This window comes from Mustela nigripes, chromosome X, assembly GCF_022355385.1.
Source record: "Mustela nigripes isolate SB6536 chromosome X, MUSNIG.SB6536, whole genome shotgun sequence".
NCBI lineage: Eukaryota > Metazoa > Chordata > Mammalia > Carnivora > Mustelidae > Mustela > Mustela nigripes.
In genome coordinates, this window is record NC_081575.1 from 107,299,974 (window position 1) to 107,320,866 (window position 20,893).

General features: G+C 36.9%; 1 protein-coding gene across 5 annotated transcripts in view; it reads right to left on the reverse strand.

Moving 5' to 3' along the window:
- The window catches only part of CNKSR2 (connector enhancer of kinase suppressor of Ras 2), a 280,721-nt gene that overhangs the window by 204,708 nt on the left and 55,120 nt on the right, over window positions 1–20,893 (reverse strand). For all 5 annotated transcript variants that reach the window (XM_059384801.1, XM_059384800.1, XM_059384799.1 and 2 more), the window contains exon 3: window positions 633–835. In XM_059384801.1, the coding sequence (XP_059240784.1) occupies window positions 633–835 (203 nt within the window). The remainder of the gene's footprint in view (window positions 1–632; window positions 836–20,893) is intronic.

Sequence of the window (20,893 nt, forward strand, 5' to 3'; positions counted from 1 at the left end):
TTAATTAAAAAATTGTAATTTGTTTTACTATTACAATGTTTAACCACATATTTTAAAATTTATTCATTTTATATCATGAAATTTTTTTTAGTTTATGTGTTCTAAGATAAATAAAAACTAACCTAGAAAAAAAATCTTAAACTGTGTTTATGATATCCAAGATTGTACAATGTAAGTAATAGTAAAGAATGAATTTAGCAAGGTAAGGAGATATGCACTGCATGCTATTAAAGTCTCAGAGTTTAATTACCCATTTAAAACAGTAAATAGAATCCTGATGCTCACTCCCTTAAATATGACCAATTAATACAAAGAATAAAGAAAATTAGGAGTTAAAACAGTTCTATCAGTCTTGTTGTGACAGCCAAAAAATGACTTTGCTTGTAAAGCAGTTAAGGTATTCTGAAATTGTCAGGGACTAATTATTAATTGGCTACTTAGTTGGATACAAAAATTTACAAATGATTAATGTCTATTTGATGATACCCCTATACTGTGATGAATCATAGTTAGACATTCATAACATGCTATTCCTTTACCTATCCAACTCTTTCACGAGAACACATGAAATAATGTTATATTTAAGATAGTGTCTGAGGAAGATTACTTATGAAACATGTGGAAGATTTTACCTGTCCAACCAGGCAAGCAGACTCTTGGCTGCTCCTATCAGATCCACAACCGAAGTCAGAAAGTCATTTGGCAATTTTCGGCTTGTTCTCCCATCATAATGGCCGCTCCTTCTCCTCCCGGTTATAAAATTCTGCAGATTTTTGGCAGATGCATTCAGCTTGTGAGAAAGGGTTTTTAGATTTTCTGTTTCCAAGCCATAATTCTGAATTATAAAAAGAGAGAAAACAAATATACTTGAAGTCAATATTATATTCATTCACTAAAATATTTACTGAATATGTTACTATGTATAGGCAATAAAATTAGTACCAAGAGTTAAAATGACTAAGATAGGATTCCTGGCCCAGAAGAGCCCACAGTCAAATGAGGATCAAATGGGCAAATGTCAGATGAACAAATTACAATAAAATGTGTTAAATGCTAGTGTGAACATGCAAAGAGAAGGGCATTATCTCCTGGAATTATGCCACACAAGAAAGAAAGATTATTAGGACTCATAAGCATTTTTTTAAAACCCAAACTTAAGTTCATTTACTTGTGAAATTCATTTTTATCAGTAATTATTTTTTTATTAAAAGATTTTACTTATTTGAGAGAGAAAGAGTGCATGTAAGCATGAGCTGGGGGTGGAGCAAAGGGAAAGGGAGAAGCAGGCTCCCTGCTGAGTAGGAAACCCGCACAGAGGCTCAATCCAAGGACCCCAGTTGGGATCATGACCCCAGCTGAAGGCAGATGCTTAACCAACTGAGCTACGCAGGCACCCCAGTAATTATTTTTAATATCTATTCTATTAGTATATGCATAGTCATGAATATAGATGCTATGAAAAATTCTGCTTTCCCCAAGTGTGCAAAGAAAGCACAACCTAACGATAAAATGAAAAAGAAATAAATCATATGCAATATAGCTTTATTTTGTGTCCTATCCATAATGACACATAAGAAATTTCTTCTATAATATGGTACCAGAAGAAAACTAATTCCTCAGTGGAACCAATATGCTTTCTCTTTTTTATAATACAAATTATGAAACTGAATTAATTTTTATTTTTGTCATGGTTGCACTAGCTCACAGTCAAATATGAAGCGCATTGAAAACAATCATACTGGCTTTTTGCTAACTTTGTTTTCTTGTTTTTTCTTGGTCTCACTTTTGAATTTGCAGTAATATTTACTATTTCACTTTAAATATTATGTCTATAAATTAATGCAGAAATAAGTTATATGACTCAATATAAATAAACTTTAAAAAACACATTCAATGCAAAACACTCTAAGATCTCTACAAATAAACCTTAGGGAAAGATTTAATAAGTTACAATTAAATTTTAAAAGAGCTGATTGAGTTGTAAAACACCTCCAAGAAAGGCTGGTTAACCTGCTCAAAGGATGACTTTCATTAAACTACTTAGCAGCATATACATTATTGTCATGTGTAAAATTAAAAGTATTACTACCTTATAGAAAATCATAAGACCCAAGGAATTTTAGATAGCTTCTGAAGCCCAAATGAATTCTAAGTTTGATTTATCCTCCTTTTACAGTTGAGGACAATGAGGCACAGGGAGATTTTCTGTGTGCTTACAGAGCTTAGAGTAGATAGAGTTCAGAATGGGACTACAAGTCACAAGGCCATATGTGAGGGGATGTCTAAGTGAAATGGTAGATAAAATACTAGGGGTATGAAAAAGGGAAGCAAATGGCACAATAAATTTAGCTGTATTAAGTCAACAACCACTGGGTAACTACTTCATATGAAATTTATTTCTATAATTTAAGAAAAGAAACTTGGAGGAGGAAAAAAGGAGGGACTAGAGGAGGGTTTGGAAACAAACATTAAAAACATATATATACATACATATGTATATATATACATACATATATATACACATACATATATAAATACATATATACATATACATATATGAATAAATACCAAAGTTATGTATGTTACCATTGAAGGTCTCATAGTGATAAAAAGTCTGAATGTTCTTTGCAAAAAATTTACATTCTTTATTAAAAGAATACTCCTTTTGGAGCCATGGATCTCTTTTTATTTTAATTTTATTTATTATTTATTTATTTTAATGATTTCATTTATTTATTTGACAAACAGAGATCACAAGTAGACAGAAAGGCAGGCGGCTGGTGGGGGGAAGCAGGCTCCCCGCTGAGCAGAGAGCCCAATGTGGGGCTCGATCTCAGGACCCTGAGATCATGACCTGAGCCGAAGGCAGAGGCTTAACCCTCTGAGCCACCCAGGTGCCCCATAAACCATGAGAGACTATGGACTCTGAAAAACAATCTGACGGCTTTGAAGGGGCGGGGGGGGGGGGGAGGGTGGGGTACCAGGTGGTGGGTATTATAGAGGGCCTGGATTGCATGGAGCACTAGGTGTGGTGAAAAAATAATGAATACTGTTATGCTGAAAATAAAAAATAAATTAAAAAAAAAAACAAAAAAAAAACCCACAAAAAACACAAAACACAACATAGTATATTAAATACCCACTATGGGGCACCTGGGTGGCTCAGTGGGTTAAAGCCTCTGCCTTTGTCCAGCATTGGGAATCCCTGCTCAGCGGGTAGCCGGCTTTCTCCTCTCTCTCTGCTTGACTCTCTGCCTACCTGTGATCTCTGTCTGTCAAATAAATAAATAAAATCTTTAAAAAAAATACCCACTACTAAATTTGAATTGCAATATTCTCTCAAGTCAAAACATTTTCTCTGCACAAATAAAACATTCTATTCAGATTCTCTTGCATCTGAGCATGGATTATTTGAAACATTTGGAAGATTTTATCTACCTTGTCAGTATATTAAGAAGGAAATCCTTCTAAAAGTTTATTGAAGATATTCTCTAATGACTAGATAAGAGCAAGTTATACCAACTTCTTTATTAATTTGGCTTGAAACAACAAAAATTTGCTTTCTCTTACTTTAGAGATCAGAAATCCAAAATCACTACCACTGGGCTAAAATCACAGTGTTGGCAGATACATGCTTCGTCTGGAAGAAGATTCTTCTAATCCTTGCCTCATAAAGAAACTGGTAGCTGTTGACATTCCTTGATTTGTGGTCATTATATAACTCCTGTCTCTGCCTCTGAGGTCACATGGCCACCTCTTCTGTGTGTACCAAATCTCCCTCTGCCTCTCCCTCATGAGGACATTTGTGATTGGATTTGGAGCCCACCTGGGTAATCAAAATTAATCTCCCCCTGTTAAGATCTTCAATTACATTTGAATATGCATGTCACTCACTAGCTGGGGGATGGATGGGGAAAGGCCTTCTCCAAGGTCAGGAACATGAGCTGGTCCCCTCCAAAGCTCATTCCCAGCTGCCCTTTGGGGACTCTATGAACTAAATTTCAATGATGCATCTGAAGTGCTTTCCTGAAACCATTTTCAGAAGTTTTTCCCTGTGTTAAAGCACCTTCCCTGAAGTATAAAAGGATTCTCATTTTTCATTTTTGTGTATTAATGATTTTCATTAGAAAACATCCATTTATAAACATAACAATTTCTTAAGGAAGCTCAAATAATAATATTTCATTAGAGAGGAAACTAATCAATCAGCCTGTAATGTAACTTTCATTCTATAGCCATTGGTTGCCATACAACATTAATTTCCTTTATATATAATACTAGCATATCAATATTTTCTTAGAAAGGGTTAGAATAATGTAAAAAGAATAACACAGATCTTACAAATTAAAATATAAAGTCACTTAAGCTGTTGTTTAAGTGGGTAGGAGAACAATAAATGAAACAAGATGGGATTGGGAAGGAGACAAACCATAAGTGACTCAATCTCACAAAACAAACTGAGGGTTGCTAGGGGGAGGGGGGTTGGGAGAAGGGGGTGGGGTTATGGACATTGGGGAGGGTATGTGCTATGGTTTAATTAAATTCTAATTCTAATTAAATTAAATTCTAATTCTAATTTAATTAAAAATTCTAATTTAAATTTAGATAGCATACAGTGTTATATTAGTTTCAGGCATACAATGTAGTGATTCAACACTTCCATACATCCCCCTGTGATCATCACAACATGTGCACTCCTTAAACCCCATCACCTATTTTGCTAATCCTCCCAGCTACCACCCTTCTGGTAACCATCAGTTTATTCTCTACAATTAAGAGTCTTTCTTGGTTTGTCTCTCCTTTCTCTTATTTTCCCCCTTTGATTGTTTTGTTTCTTAAATTCTACATGTGAGTGAAATCATATGGTATTTGCCTTTATCTGACTTACTCCACTTAGCATAATATACTCTATTTCCTCCACATTGTTGGGAATGGCAAGATTTCATTCTCTTATTTTTATTATTTTTTAAAAATTTAAATGCAATTAGCCAACATGTAGTGCATCATTAGTTTCAGATGTAGACTGTAATAATTCATCAGTTGCATATAACACCCAGTGCCCACCACATCACATGCCCTCCTTAATGCCCATCACAAATTATCTCATCCTTTTCCACTCCCCTCCAGCAATCCTCAGTTTGTTTCCTATATTTAAGAGACTCTTGATGGCTGAGTTAATATCCCATTGTGTGTACATAGCACTTCTATACCCATTCATTAGTTGATGGACAATTGGGACTCTTTCGTAATTGGCTATTTAGATAATGTTGATCTTAACATCAGGGTGCACGAATCTTTTTGAATTAGTATATTTGTATTCTTTGGGTAAATACCTAGTAATGTGATTGCTGGATCATAGAACAGTTCTATTTTTAACTTATTTAGGAATCTCTCCACTGTTTTCCAGAGTGGTTGTAACAGTGTACATTCCCACCAACAGTGCAAGACGTTTCCCTTTTCTCCACATCCTCACCAACACCTGTTGTTTCATGTGTCATTGATTTTTGCCATTCTGATAGGTGTGAAGTGATATCTCACTGTAGTTTTGATTTGTATTTCCCTGATGATCAGTGATGTTAAGTACTTTTTCATGTGTCTGTTGGCCATCTGGATGTGTTCTTTGGAGAAATGTCTGTCCATGTCTTTGCCCACTTTTTAATTGGATTATTTGTTTTTTGAGTTGTTTTTTAAGTTCTTTATATATATTGGATACTAACCCTTTGCCAGATATGTCATTTGCAATTGTTTCCTCACATTCTGCGGGTTGCCTTTTAGTTTTGTTGATTGTATCCTTTGTTGTGCAGAAGCTTTTTATCTTGATGAAATCCCAAGTTTATTTTTCCTTTCTCCCCCCTTGCCTTAGGAGACATACCTATAAAGAAGTTGCTATGGCTGATATCAAAGAGTCTACTACCTATTTTCTCCTCTAGTTTTTTGCAGTTTCAGGTCTATAACACATTTAGGTCTTTAATCTATTTTGAATTTATTCTTGTGTGTGGTATAAGAAACTGGTCCAGTTTCATTCTTTCTCATGTTGCTCTTCAGTTTTCCCAATACTGTCTGTTGAAGAGATTGTCTTTTTTCCCACTGGATATTCTTTTCCTGCTTTGTCAAAGATTAACTGACAATATAGTTGTAGGTTTACTTCTGGGTCTTCTATTCTGTTCCATTGATGTATGTGTCAGTTTTTGTGCCAGTACCATACTGTCTTGATGGCTACAGTTTTGCGATATAACTTAAAGTCTGGAATTGCTATGCCTCCAGCATTGCTTTTCTTTTTCAGTATTGCTCTGGCTATTTGGGGTCTTTTTTGGTTCCACCAATATTTTAGGACTGTTCCAGTTCTGCAAAAAATGCTGGTGGTATTTTGATAGGAATTGCATTAAATGTGTAGATTGCTTTGAGTAGTATAGACATTTGAACAATATTTGTTCTTTGAATCCACAAGCATGGAATATCTTGCCTCTTGTTTCTGTCATCTTCAATTTCTTTCATGAGTATTTTTCAATTTTCAGAGTACAGATCTTTTACCTCTTTGGTTAGGTTTATCCTTAGCATCTTACTGATTTTGGTGCAATCGTAAATGAGGCTGACTCCTTAATTTCTTTTTCTGCTGCTTCGGTATTTGTGTATAGAAATGCAACAGATTTCTATACATTGATTCTATACATGAATTCTTGTATCAGTTCTACCAGTTTTTTGGTGGAGTCTTTCAGGTTTTCCATAGAGAGTTTCATGGCATATAGTGAAAATGTGACTTCTTCCTTGTCAATTTGGATGCCTTTTCTTAATGTTGCCTGACTGCTTTTGCTAGGAATTCCAGTACTATGTTAAATTACGGTGATGAGAGTGGACACCCCTGTCTTATGTCTGACTGAATAGGAAAAGCTCTTAGTTTTTCCCTATTGATGATAATGTTGGCTGTGAATTTTTCATAGATAGCCTTTATTATGTTCAAGTATGATACCTTTAAACCTACTTTGTTGAGAATTTTTATCATGAATGGATATTGTACTTTGTCAAATTCTTTTTCTGCATCATTGAAATGATCATTTGGTTCTCATTCTTTCTTCTATTAATGTGATGTATCACATTGATTTGCAAATATTCACCCACTCTTGCAACTCAAGAGTAACTCCCATTTGATCATGAATGATTTTTTAATGTATTGTCAGAGATATAGTATCAGAGATATTGACCTGTAATTCTTTTTTAGTGGAGTCTTTATCCAGTTTTGGAATTAGGTAATGCTGAACTCATAGAATTAATTTTTAAGTTTTTCTTCCTTTTCTATTTTTTGGAATAGTTTCAGAAGATAAGTATAAGTTATCTTTACATGTATGATAGAATTTCCCTGAAGCCATCTGTCCCTGGATTTTTGTTTGTTGGGGGATTTTTGAGTATTGATTCAATCTCTTCATTGGTTATTTGTCTCTTCAAGTTTTCTCTTTCTTCCTGTTTCAGTTTTGGTAGTTTATGTTTCTAAGCATTTATCCATTTCTTCTAGGTTGTCCAATGTATTGCCATGTAATTTTTCATGATATTCTCTTAATATTGTTTTTACAAGGCAGTTGTTGTTATTTTTCCCCTCTCATTTGTGATTTTATTTACTTGGGTGCTTCCTCTTTTCTTCTTGGTAAGTCTAGCTAGAAGGTTATCAATGTAATTAATTCTTTCAATGAACCAGCTCCAGGTCCAATGTTCTGTTCTACTGTTTTCTTAGTTTCTATATCATTTACTTCTGATCTAATTTTTATTATTTCCTTTCTTCTGCTGGCATTAGCTTTCATTTGTTGTTCTTTTTCTAGCTACTTACGTGTAAGGTTAGGTTGTTTATTTGAGATTTTTCCTGCTTTGAGGTAGGCCTACATTGCTACATACTTACCTATTAGGACCACTGTTGCTGCATCCCAAAGGTTTTGGGCCATTGTGTTTTCATTTTCATTTGTTTCCATGTATTTTTAAATTTCTTTGATTCCTGGTTGACTCACTCATTGTTTAGTAACATGTAGTTTAACCTCTATTTATTTATATTTCTAACTTTTTTTCTTGTGGTTAACTTCCAGCTTCACAGTATTGTGGGCTGAAAAGGTGCTTGATATGATTTCAATCTCTTTGAACTTGTTGAGGCTTGTTTTGTGATCTAATATGCAATCTATTCTGGAGAATATTCCATGTACACTTGAAAAGAACATGTAATCTGATTTTTTAGGATGGAATGTTCTGAATATATTTGTTATGTCTATCTCATTCAGTGTGTCATTCAAATCCATGTTTACTTGTGTATTTTCTGTTTAGAAAATGATGTAAGTGGGGTACTAATGTCCACTACTATCATTGTGTTATTATCAACTAGTTCCTTTATTTTATTGTTTTTTTATTAACATATAATGTATTATTTGTCTCAGAAGTACAAGTCTGTGATTCATCAGTCTTACACAATTCATAATACTCACCATAGCACATACCCCCCCTGATGCCCATCACCCAGCCACCCCATCCCTCCTACCCTCTCCCCTCCAGCAACCCTCAGTTTGTTTCTTGAGATTAAGAGTCTCTTATGGTTTGTCTCCCTCTCTGGTTTCATCTTGTTTCATTTTCCCCTCCCCTCCCCTATGATCCTCTGTCTTGTTCTTTGATTCCATAGATCAGAGAGATCATATATTTGTCTTTCTCTGATTGACTTATTTTGCTTAGCATAATACCCTCTAGGTACATCCACATCATTGCAAATGGCAAGATTTCATTTTTTCCCCTGATGGATGCATAATATTCAATTGCAGGTGTACATATATACACATATACATACATATATGCATATGTATGTATACATATGTATGTATGCATATATGTATGTATATGTGTATATATGTGTGTATATATGTGTATATATATGCCACATCTTCTTTATCCATTCATCCCTTGATGGACATCTAGGCTCTTTCCATAGTTCAGCTATTGTGGACATTACTTCTATAAGCATTGGGAGCACGTGTCCCATTGGATCACTACCTTTGTATCTTTAGTGTAAATACCCAGTAGTGCAATTGTTGGGTTGTAGGGTAGCTCTATTTTTGATTTTTTGAGAAATCTCCATACTGTTTTCCAGAGTGGCTGTACCACCTTACATTCCCACCAACAGCATAAGAGGGATCCCTTTCTCTGCATCCTCGCCAACACCTGTCATTTCTTGAGTGGTTAATTTTAGCCATTCTGACCTGTGTGAGGTGTTATCTCACTATGGTTTTGATTTGTAATTTCCTGATGCCGAGTGATGTGGAGCACTTTTCATGTGTCTGTTGGCCATTTGGATGTCTTCTCTGCAGAAATGTCTGTTTATGTCTTCTGCCCATTTCCTGACTGGATTATTTGATCTTTGGGTGTTGAGTTTGGTAAGTTCTTTATAGATTTGGGGTATTAGTCCTTTATCTGATATGTCATTTGCAAATATCTTCTCCCATTCTGTCAGTTGTCTTTTGGTTTTATTGACTGTTTCCTTTGCTGTGCAAAAGCTTTTGATCTTGATGAAGTCCCAATAGTTCATTTTTGCCGTTGCTTCCCTTGCCTTTGGTGATGTTTCTAGGAAGAAGTTGCTATGGCTGAGGTCAAAAACTTTGCTGCCTGTATTTTCCTCAAAGATTTTGATGGATTCCTTTCTTCAACTGAGGTCTTTCATCCATTCTATTTTTGTGTGTGGTGTAAGGAAATGTTCCAGTTTCATTCTTCTGCATGTGTATGTCCAATTTTCCTAAAACCATTTGTTGAAGAGACTGTCTTTTTTTACACTGGACATTCTTTCCTGCTTCGATGAAGATTAGTTAACCATAGAGTTGAGGGTCTATTTCTGGGTTCTATTTTGTTCCACTGATCTATGTGTCTGTTTTTGTGCCAGTACCATACTGTCTTGATGTTTACAGCTTTGTAATAGAGCTTGAATTATGGAATTCTGATACTGCCAACTTTGGTTTTCTTTTTCAACATTCCTTTAGCTCTTAGGGGTCTTTTTAAGTTCCATACACATTTTAGGATTATTTGTTTCATTTCTTTGAAAAAAGTTGATGGTATTTTGATAGGGACTGCATTAAATGTGTAGATTGTTCTAGGTAGCATTGCCATTCTCACAATATTTTTCTTCTAATCCATGAGCATGGAATGTTTTTCCACTTCTTTGAGTCTTCCTCAATTTCCTTCATGAGTATTCTATAGTTTTCTGAGTACAGATTCTTTGCCTCTTTGGTTAGATTTCTTCTTAGGTATCTCATGGTTTTGGATGCAGTTGTAAATGGGATTGACTCCTTAATTTCTCTTTGTTCTGTCTTGTTGTTAATCTATAGAAATGCTACTGATTTTGGGTGCCTGGGTGGCTCAGTGGTTTACAGCCTCTGCCTTTGGCTCAGGTCATGATCCCCGGGTCCTGGGATTGAGCCCCCCATTGGGCTCTCCGCTCAGGAGGGAGCCTACTTCCTCCAATCTCTCTCATTCTGCCTGCCTATCTGCCTACTTGTCTGTCAAATAAATAAGTAAAATCTTTAAAAGAAAAGAAATGCTACTGATTTATGTACATTGGTTTTATATCCTGACAATTTACTGAATTCCTGAGCGAGTTCTAGCAGTTTTGGAGAGGAGTCTTTTGGGTTTTCCACATGAAGTGTCATATCATTTGCAAATAGTGAGGGTTTGACTTACTCTTTGCTGATTCAGATGATTTTATTTCTTTTTGTTGTCTGATTGCTGAGGCTAGGACTTCTCTCTAGTACTATATTGAATAGAAGTTGTGATAGGGGACATCCCTGCCATATTCCTGACCTTAGGGGAAAAGCTCTCAGTTTTTCCCTATTGAAAAGGATATTCCCTGTGAGTTTTTCATTGATGGATTTGATGATATTGAGGTATATACCCTCTATCCCTCCACTTTGAAAAGTTTTGATCAAGAAAAGATGCTGTACTTTGTTGAATGCTTTTCCAGCATCTACTGAGAGTATCATATGGTTCCTGTTCTTTCTTTTATTAATGTATTGTGTCACATTGATTGATTTGAGGATGCTGAACCAACCTTGCAGCCCAGGAATAGATCCCACTTGGTTGTGGTGAATAATCCTTTTAATGTATTGTTGGATTCTATTGGCTAGTATTTTGGTGAGAATTTTCGCATCTGTGTTCATCAAGGATATTGGTCTGTAATTATCCTTTTTGATGGGGTCTTTGTCTGGTTTTTGGATCAAGGTAATGCTGGCCTCATAAAATGAGTTTTGAAGTTTTCCTTCCATTTCTATTTTTGGAACAGTTTCAGAAGAATAGGTATTAATTCTTCTTTAAATGTTTGGTAGAATTCTCCTGGAAAGTCATCTGGCCCTGGGCTCCTGTTTGTTGGGAGATTTTTGATGAGTGCTTCAATCTCCTTACTGGTTATGGGTCTGTTCAGGTTTTCTGTTTCTTCCTGGTTCAGTTTTGGTAGTTTAAACGTCTCTAGGAATGCATCCATTTCTTCCAGATTGTCCAATTTGCTGGCATAAAGTTGCTTATAATATGTTCTTCTAATTGTTTGTATTTCTTTGGTGTTGGTTGTGATTGCTCCTCTTTCACTCATGATTTTATTTATTTGGGTCCTTTTTCCTTTCTTTTTGCTAAGTCTGGCCAGGGGTTATCAATCTTATTAATTATTTCAAAGAATGAGCTCCTACTTTTATTGATCTGTTCTACTGTTCTTCTGGTTTCTAATTCATTGATTTCTGCTCTGATCTTTATTATTTCTCTTTTACTGCTGGATTTAGGCTTTATTTGCTGTTCTTTCTCCAGCTCCTTTAGGTGTAAGGTTAGGCTGTGTGTTTGAGACCTTTCCTGTTTCTTGAGAAAGACTTGTATTGCTATATACTTTCCTCTTAGGACCACCTTTGTTGCATCCCAAAGATTTTGAGCAGTTGTGTTTTCATGTTTATTTGTTTCCATGAATTTTTAAAATTCTTTAATTCCCTGGTTGACCCATTTATTCTTTAGTGGGATGCTATTTAGCCTCCATGTATTTGAGTTTTTTCTAACTTTCCTCTTGTGGTTGAGTTGTAGTTTCAAAGCATTGTGGTCTGGAAATATGCAGGGAATAATCCCAATCTTTTGGTACTGGTTGAGACCTGATTTGTGGCCCAGGATATGATCTATTATGGAGAATGTTCCATGTGCACTAGAGAAAAATGTGTATTATGTTGCTTTGGGATGGAATGTTATGAATGTATCTTCCATGCCCATCTGGTTCAGTGTGTCATTTAAAGCCTTTATTTCCTTGTTGATCTTTTGCTTAAATGATCTGTCCATTTTAGTGAGGGGCATGTTAAAGTCCTCTACTACTACTGTATTATTGTTGATGTGTTTCTTTGATTTTGTTATCTATCGGTTTATATAATTGGCTGATCCCATGTTAGGGGCATAGATATTTAAAATTATCAGATCGTCTTGTTGGACATTCCCATTAAGTATGATAATGTCCTTTCTCATCTCTTTTTATAGTCTTTGTTTTAAAATCTAATTTGTCTGATATAAGGATGGCCACCCCAGCTTTCTTTTGATGATCATTAACACGGTAAACTACTTTTCACCTCCTCCCTTTAAATCTGGAGGTGTCCTTGGGTCTACAATGAGCTTCATGCAGAAGGCATACTGGAGGGTCTTGTTTTTTTTTTTTTTTTAATCCATTCTTATACCCTGTGTCTTTTGATTAGGGGCATTTAGCCCATTTACATTCAATGTAACTATTGAAAGATATGAATTTAGTGCCATTATATTGCCTCTAAGGTGACAGTTACTGTATATTTTCTTTATTCCTTTCTGGTCTGTGGTACTTTAAAGCTCTCTCTTTGCTTAGAGGACCCTTTTCAATAATTCCTGTAGGGCTGGTTTGGTGTTTGCAAATTCTTTTAGTTTCTGTTTTTCTCGGAAGCTTTTTTATTTCTCCTACTTTCAGTGACAGCCTAGCTTAATATAGTATTCTTGGCTGCATATTTTTCTCATTTAATGCTCCAATCCTTTCTGGCCTGCCAGGTCTCTGTGGATAGGTCTTAAGCCAATGTAATAATATTTCTACTGTTGTAGGTTATATACCTCTTGTCCTGAGCTGCTTTTGGGATTTTCTCTTTGTCTCTGAAACTTTTAAGTTTTACTATTAGATGGTGGGGTGTTGACCTATTTTCATTGATTTTGAGAAGCTTTCTCTGTGCCTCCTGGAGTTTGATGCCTGTTTCCTTCCCCAAATTAGGGAAGTTCTTTGCTATAATTTGCTCCAATGTACCTTCTGCTCCTCTCTCTTCTTTTGGGATCCCAATTATTCTAATATTGTTTGGTCTTATGGTATCACTTATCTCTCGAATTGTCCCCTCATGATCTAGTAGTTGTTCATCTTTTTCTCAACTTCTTTGTTTTCCATTATTTGGTCTTCTATATCACTAATTTTCTCTTCTGCTTCATTTATCCTAGCAGTAAGAACCTCTGTTTTATTGTACCTCATTAACAGCTTTTTAAAAAAATTTCAACTTCATTAGATTTTAGTTCTTTTATTTCTCCAGAAAGGGATTCTCTAGTATTTTCTATGCTATTTCCAAGCCCAGCTAGTATCTTTATAATTGTCATTCTGAACTCTAGTTCTGATATTTACTAATGTCTGTATTGATTAGGTCCCTAGCAGTTGGTACTGTCTTTCATTCTTTTTTCTGAGGTGAGTTTTTTTCATTTTGCCATTTTGTTCAGAGAAGAACAGATGAATGAGAGAACAAAATGCTAAAAGGGTAAAAACGACACCTAACCTGTGACCAGAGATTTCTATCTCTGGCACACGACCCTGTTTTGAGTCTCCAAACCCAGCAGATTCCTGCAACTTGCTCCTGTACCACTCCTCCTGCAGGGAGAAAGGGGAGGCTTTCCAGATCTGCCATTTGTGGAGTCCCTGCTTGAAGAGCAGTGGCCTGACTTTGCCTCAGATCACAGTTTTTGGCAACCCCAAGCTGAGAGGCCACTTCTCAACTCCATCTTTGCAGATGGCTTCCCTGCTCTGATACCTGGGAGTGCTGCCACACTCAGGCACCCCTGGTATTTCTGTGACCCTGAGGGTCCTGAGACCACACTTTTCCAGTGAGGATTCCACACTGCTTAGCCACTGGAATGAGGTCCCTCTGTGGAGCAGACTTCTAAAACTTCTGATTTTGTGCCCCACTAATCTGTCACTTTCTCGGAGCTGGCTAATAGGGGCTCTCTCCCCCACCTCTGTCCTACAGTCTATCTTCCCATAGATCACCTCAGATTCACTTCCCTGCATGTCTTACCTTCCAGAAAGTGGTCATGTTTCTATTCATAGAATTACTGTTATTCTTCTCTCTGATCTCCTGCTGAATTTATAGGTGTTCAGAATGGTTTGATCACTATCTAGCAAATTCCTGGGACCAGCTGAAATTTAGGCCTCCTACTCTTCTGTCTTCTTGCTCCTCTCTTTCCTTTATATTTGTTATTGTTTTATATATGTCAATGAACCCATTTGGGTTCATAAATAATTAAAATTTTTATATCTTTTTGTTGGATTGTTCCCTTTATGATTATATACTACTCTTCATTGTGTCTTTTTATAGCCTTCATTTTAAAGTCTAGTTTTCTGATACAAGTATCGCTACTCTGGCATTCTTTTGACATCTGTTTGCATGATAATTCTCTTTCCCCTCACTTTCAATCTGCAGATGTCTCTAGGTCTAAAATGAGTCTCTTGGAGGTAGCATATAGACAGGTCTTGATATTTTACCCATTCTGATATCGTGTGTCTTTTGATTGGAGCATTTAGTCCATTTACATTTTAAAATAATTATTGATATATATCTATTTAGTACCATATTATTACTTGTTTTGTTGTGCCTGGAGATTTCCACTGATCCTTTCTTGTCTTTGTCATTTTGGGTCTCTTTTCCACTCAAAGAGTCTGCTCTAATATTTTTTGTAGAGCTGGCTCAGTAGTCATGAACTTCTTCAGTTTTTGTTTGGGAAACTCTAGCTCTCCTTCTCTGAATGATAGCCTTGCTGGATAGAGTATTCTTGACTGCAGGTTTTTGTTATTTCTTTAAAGATTTTATTTATTTATTTGACAGAGAGAGATCACAAGTAGATGGAGAGGCAGGCAAAGAGTGAGAGAGAGGGAAGCAGGCTCCCCGCCGAGCAGAGAACCCGATGCGGGACTCGATCCCAGGACCCTGAGATCACGACCTGAGCCGAAGGCAGGGGCTTAACCCACTGAGCCACCCAGGCGCCCGACTGCAGGTTTTTCACATTCAGCACTTTGAATATGTCCTGCCATTGCCTTCTGGCATCCCATGTTTCTGCTGAGAAATCTCCACCTAGCCATAAGGGTCTTTCCTTTGTAAGTTAGGGACTTCTATTTTGCTGCTTTTAAGACATTTTCTTTAACACTACATTTTGCAAATTTAAGTACAATGTCTTGGTGTTGGCTTTGTTTTTGTTGATTTTGATGACAGTTTTTTGTGACTTCTGGATATGGAAGTCCATTTTCCTTACCCAGCTGAAAACTTCAGCTATTATATCTTCAGATAAGTTTTTTGTCCCCTTTTTCTTTCTTCTTCTTTTGGGACTCTCATAATATGAGTGCTATTATGTTTGATATAGTCACTGATTTCCTAAGTATATTCTTGTGTTTCATAATCCTTCTCTTTTTTGTTCAGCATCATTACTTCCTATTATTTTGTCTTCTAGGTCACTAACACATTCCTCTGCTTTTCCAGCCTGCTGTTTATTGCATCAAGCCTGTTTCCCATCTTGTTACTTGCATTCTTCATCTCTGATTCTTTTTAAACACTTTTAGCTCTGTGGTAAGGGTCTCACTGTTGTCTTCTACTCTTTTTTCAATCCCAGTGAGTATCCTTAGGATTGTTACTTTAAATTCTCCATCAGGCTTGTTACTTTTATAATTTTGCTTAGATATCTGGCCATGGCCTTATCTTCTTTTTTCAATTGGGGTAAATCACTCCATCTTAGCATTTCATCTATGTCTCTGCTTCTCCGTGTTAGAAAAGTCAGTTATGTCTCCTGCCCCTGAAAGTAATTACTTTATGAAGAAGAGGTCATAAAGTGCCCAGGGTCTGCACTTCACAGAGTGTCTCTGGTGTGTGCTTCATGTGCTCTGCTGTTGTGTTCTGACTGGTCTATTCTTCAGGCCAGTCATCTGCAGAGGCTCTCCTTGCCTGCTGTAGACAGTGTTTTGTACCTGGCCTGCATATGGAGAGTTTTAAAAGTGTGCTCTGGCCTGCTTGTCAAATGAGACCTGACACTAGCTCCACCAGAACTGAGGCCCTGCAGGACTCTGGTCTGGAGATGTGGTGTCTGTGCTGGTCTTCTGTGGGAGAGTCCTGCTGTGCTTGGACTGAGGCAAACCTGGTTGTGAAGGGCAGTCCTGCCAGAGTGTGGTGGGTGGGGCTTGGCATAAACAGGTAGCCAGTGTTCCTGCTGAGAGGTGGGGGAGGGAAATGGCACTAGCTAGCTCCTTTCTTCATAGGGAGAGAGATGTCTCTGTGAAAGCTGCCTCTCAGGGATGCATTCTAAGTGAATAATTTCTCCCCAGTCAGCCCCTGGCATTTTTCAAATTGCTAATTCAGGCTGTTTTTCCCCAGGTCATTTGCCGGTCTTCTCCTCAGGAGTAGTGCAGTGCCCTCAGGGCCCCATCCCAGCCAAGCCCACTGATCTTTAAAACTCTAGGCTTTAAGCCTGGTTGCAAAAACTCACAAATTCAATCTCTTGTTTTCTAAGCCAATGGCTTTGGGGAAATGTTTACTTATGTGTTCCCTTGTGTGTTCCTCTCTCTGTAGCCCTTCTCTGGGACCATGGCTCTCTTCCCTCTGCAACACCCTGATCTGTCTTCACACTTCCTATCTTTTATGATGTGGCCTCTTCTGTCCCTGTAGTTGTGGAGCTTGGTCTGTGCCCTTTTTGGTCGATTTCTGGGGTATTTAGGATGACTAAATAGTTATCTAGGTGTGTTTGTGAGATGAGCCTTGGGTCCTCGTACTCTGCCACCATCTTCCTCTCCTACTTATTCCCTCAACTTTTAAAAAGTGCAGATTTATTCATTACAGTCTTGCTTTGTACTAGATATGCATGGGACAAATATGCATTACTACTGATTTGGAAAGAACTACATCAAGAAAATAAAAGTTTAGTCATGGCCTGTAGTTAGCTATTTTCTTTGTCTTATATGTTACCTATTTGTTTACATATATGTCTGCCAGGAACCTGTTGTAGCTACACTGATTCAACATAGTCACTGATTCAACATAGCCAATAAATAATTGGTGCTAAGTTCATACTGTTCTTTTGTTTTAATTACATGCATGCAAAAGTACAAGAAACACATGAAGGATACACTTAACATTTTAGAAGATCAAGTTGGCTATATCCTCACTAGTGGTGAATTCTCTAAACACAACAAAATATTCAATATTGGCACCACATATTTTACAATGTCAATGCTATTTTATTCAGAGCTCTTAATTTGATTGCATCATGGAGCAGGTGTTTAGGTTTCATAATACTTTGCTTTATAAATGTGAGTGAGTCGTAAAAGGACTGCTTTAATGAATATTTTTGAGAAATGAATGATTTTGAGATGAATGAACCAAGCAATTATGTTGCAAAGAAACAAATCCTAGCAATTGCAGACATCTAAATTTTCATGCAAAATACCTATTATAGGAAAAGTGCATGAAGAATGAAATGAAAACTATTCTTATCCTGTCATAAATGATTCACTTATACTTCTCGATAACCAGGTGTACTGTCAGAGCATAAATTAAGGGCTATACATTGATATTTATGTTTTACTATTTCCGTTAATATACTGCACTCTCTATTGAAGGACACTAAATGATAGCGTAACAGCAGGAAAAAGTTAAAACACCTCCAAATCATGAACAGCTTACTTCTTTCTAGAATAACATGGTACAAACAATATAGTTGGTGCTTAAATACATATATGTTGCATGAATGAACAAGTTACTATACAAACCTTTGATTTTCATCAACTGCCATAACATTTATTCCCCATCAGGACTAACTTTAAAATAAAGCAGATGAAAATACTCCATAGCTTGAAAGAAACAGAGGAATTTGATAAACGTTCTGCATCTTCCTTATACTAGGAACAGAAACTGCAGAGTCAGAGGCAAGAGAAAAAAATTACAGTGCTCTGGGTAAAAGCAGAGAACTTCATTCAGTAAGATAACATTAATTTAATATCCTCTATGTGCTAAGGACTCAGCAGGGAACCTAAAAAATCTAAGCAAAAAATTATAATATGATACAAAACGTAAGTTGCCTTTCTTCCTATCACTTCCCACTCTGCACCAGCCAAATCAAAATTGTCATATCTCTCTGCACACTTCATATTCTTTCACAATTCTGTCTTTACACATGGTATTTCTTCTGCCTAGATAAGTTTTCCCCAACTTTCCGTCTGGTGAACATCTACTTATCCTGCAATTCCCAATGCAAATCCCACCTACACTTCCTGGATCCCCACAGTAGTGTTCATCATTTCCTTCTGAACTCTCCTGGGATCTCTTTAAATATGTATAACCTTTTAATGACTATTATCTTCTTTACTGGACTGTATACATTTTAAGAGCATAGACTATGGGGCGCCTGGGTGGCTCAGTGGGTTAAAGCCTCTGCCTTAGGCTCAGGTCATGATCCCAGGTTCCTGGGATCAAGCTCCTCATCAGGCTTTCTGCTCAGTGGGGAGCCGGCTTCCCCTCTCTTTCTGCCTGCCTCTCTGCCTACTTGTGATCTCTGTCTGTCAAATAAGTAAATAAAATCTTAAAAAAAAGGGCACTGACTGTGCCTTTTTCATCTCTGTAATTCCTGTGATATAGCTGTTTGAGCATGAACATATAATTGTTAAAAGAAATAAAAACAACAGACATAAGGAATAAAGCAAAAACCAGTAGAGATATTAAAGTTTTAAAGAGATAATAAACAATTCCCCATTCCCAACAACACCTCCTGGTCTAGTCAACTCAGCTTGCTGATGAAGGATCTCACATCCTAATTTTATAATGGTATGTAGAAGTAAATCAGAATTCATTGCTCAGATATTCACTTGATATTCACTGGAAAATATTTATTGCATAAAATGGAAGATATCTTCACTTCTAACTTGCTGATGTATAGTTATTAGGAAGTGGTGGAAGGAAGATTTAATATTTGTCCTCTTTGGAGAATATGACCAATTTATTGCTGAATAAGCACAGAAAGAATGAATTTAATGTGTTTTTTTCCCCCTAGAAAACGATGCAATACTATGGTGCTTAAACCCAGAACTGTGTAGGAATTAAAAGCCAGCATATGAAGAGATGTACCACAGCTCTATGGTGAGAACACTGAAATGGTCTAGACATCTATCTCTCATGCCATCTTTCTAAGTAAGTTTAGGTCAGCAGAGATTTTTCATGGGCCAGACTCTGCCTGGAGGTTCAGACTATTTGTAGTTAGCACTGAAATCATCAATTTTATTTCCTTCTTCAAACTGACAGCTCGAAATCCAGCACATAAGTGGTTTATCTCTGAGGAGTCCTGCTTATGAAACATAACCTCCTGAATTTCAAACTCTGACACACCCAACTATGTACTGTTATAAAAGATGTGGCAAATAGGGGCACCTGGGTGGCTCGGTTGGTTAAGCATTCAACTCTTGATTTCATGTCAGGTCATGATCCATGATCACAGGGTTGTGAGACCAAGCCCCACATCAGGATATGTTCTGAACATAGAGCCCACTTAAGATTCTCTCTCTTCCCCTGCCCCTCCCCACTCTCTCCCTCTCTTAAAAAAAAAGAAAGATGTGGCAAGTAGAGGACTGCTGGATCATGCACTCATCTCCAAGCCACTTCTGTTGCACCTTCATGGCCACAATGACCCAGATTTGGAGACCAGTAGACAAAAACAATGAGGTCTCCTACCTTATGTTGAGTACTATCTCTTATACCTGGCATGATTTCTGTGATCTGATTCTGATAAGGGATAGAGCACAAGTGTGTATTCTAGTCTAAGCTGATTTCTCTGATCTCAGGAGTAGGAAAATAAGAAGATCCCAAACTATCATATGAAAAACATCTCAAGACTCTTACAATACCACTTTCAAAAAGTATTCAGCATCCACTATTGCCCGGCATCTGTGCTACACACTAGGTATTTAGTAAGCGTCATGTCTTTTCCCACACAGCTTACAGTCTAGCAGAAGAAACAGACGTTAAACTGATAAATACACATATAAATATGTAATTAGAAAATGAGATGAAGGTTAAAAGAATAACAGTAAGGGGCTAACCTCCACCAGTGGTGTTTTTTTGAAGAAATGACAATTAAGGTTAAGATTGACATGTGTAAATGGGAGGTAATAGTCAATCAATGTGGTTTCAGATTGTACTCTTCTTTAGAAAATGCTTTCAGTCAGGTCTATTTTTTATTTATTTTTTTAAGATTTTATTTATTCATTTGAGAGCAAGAGATCACAAGCAGGGGGAGAGGCAGAGGGAGAGGGAGGAGCAGACTCCCTGCTGAGCTGGTTGCCCAACGTTGAGTCTTGATCCCTGGATACTGGGATCATGACCTGAGCAGAATGCGGACATTTAACCATCTAATACATTTATTTAAAATAGGTTCCACACTCAACATAGGGCTTGACCTTATGACCCTGAGGGCCAAAAGCCGCATCCTCTACCAAGTGATCCAGTCAGGTGCCACACAGTCAGGTTGTTCTTCCTTGCCTATCCTATTGGCTTTTTGTGAAATTTGGTATTATTGATGTTCCTTACTGGAAAAAAAAAAAAAAAAAAAAAACCACTCCCCCTTGCTTTTGTGACAATGC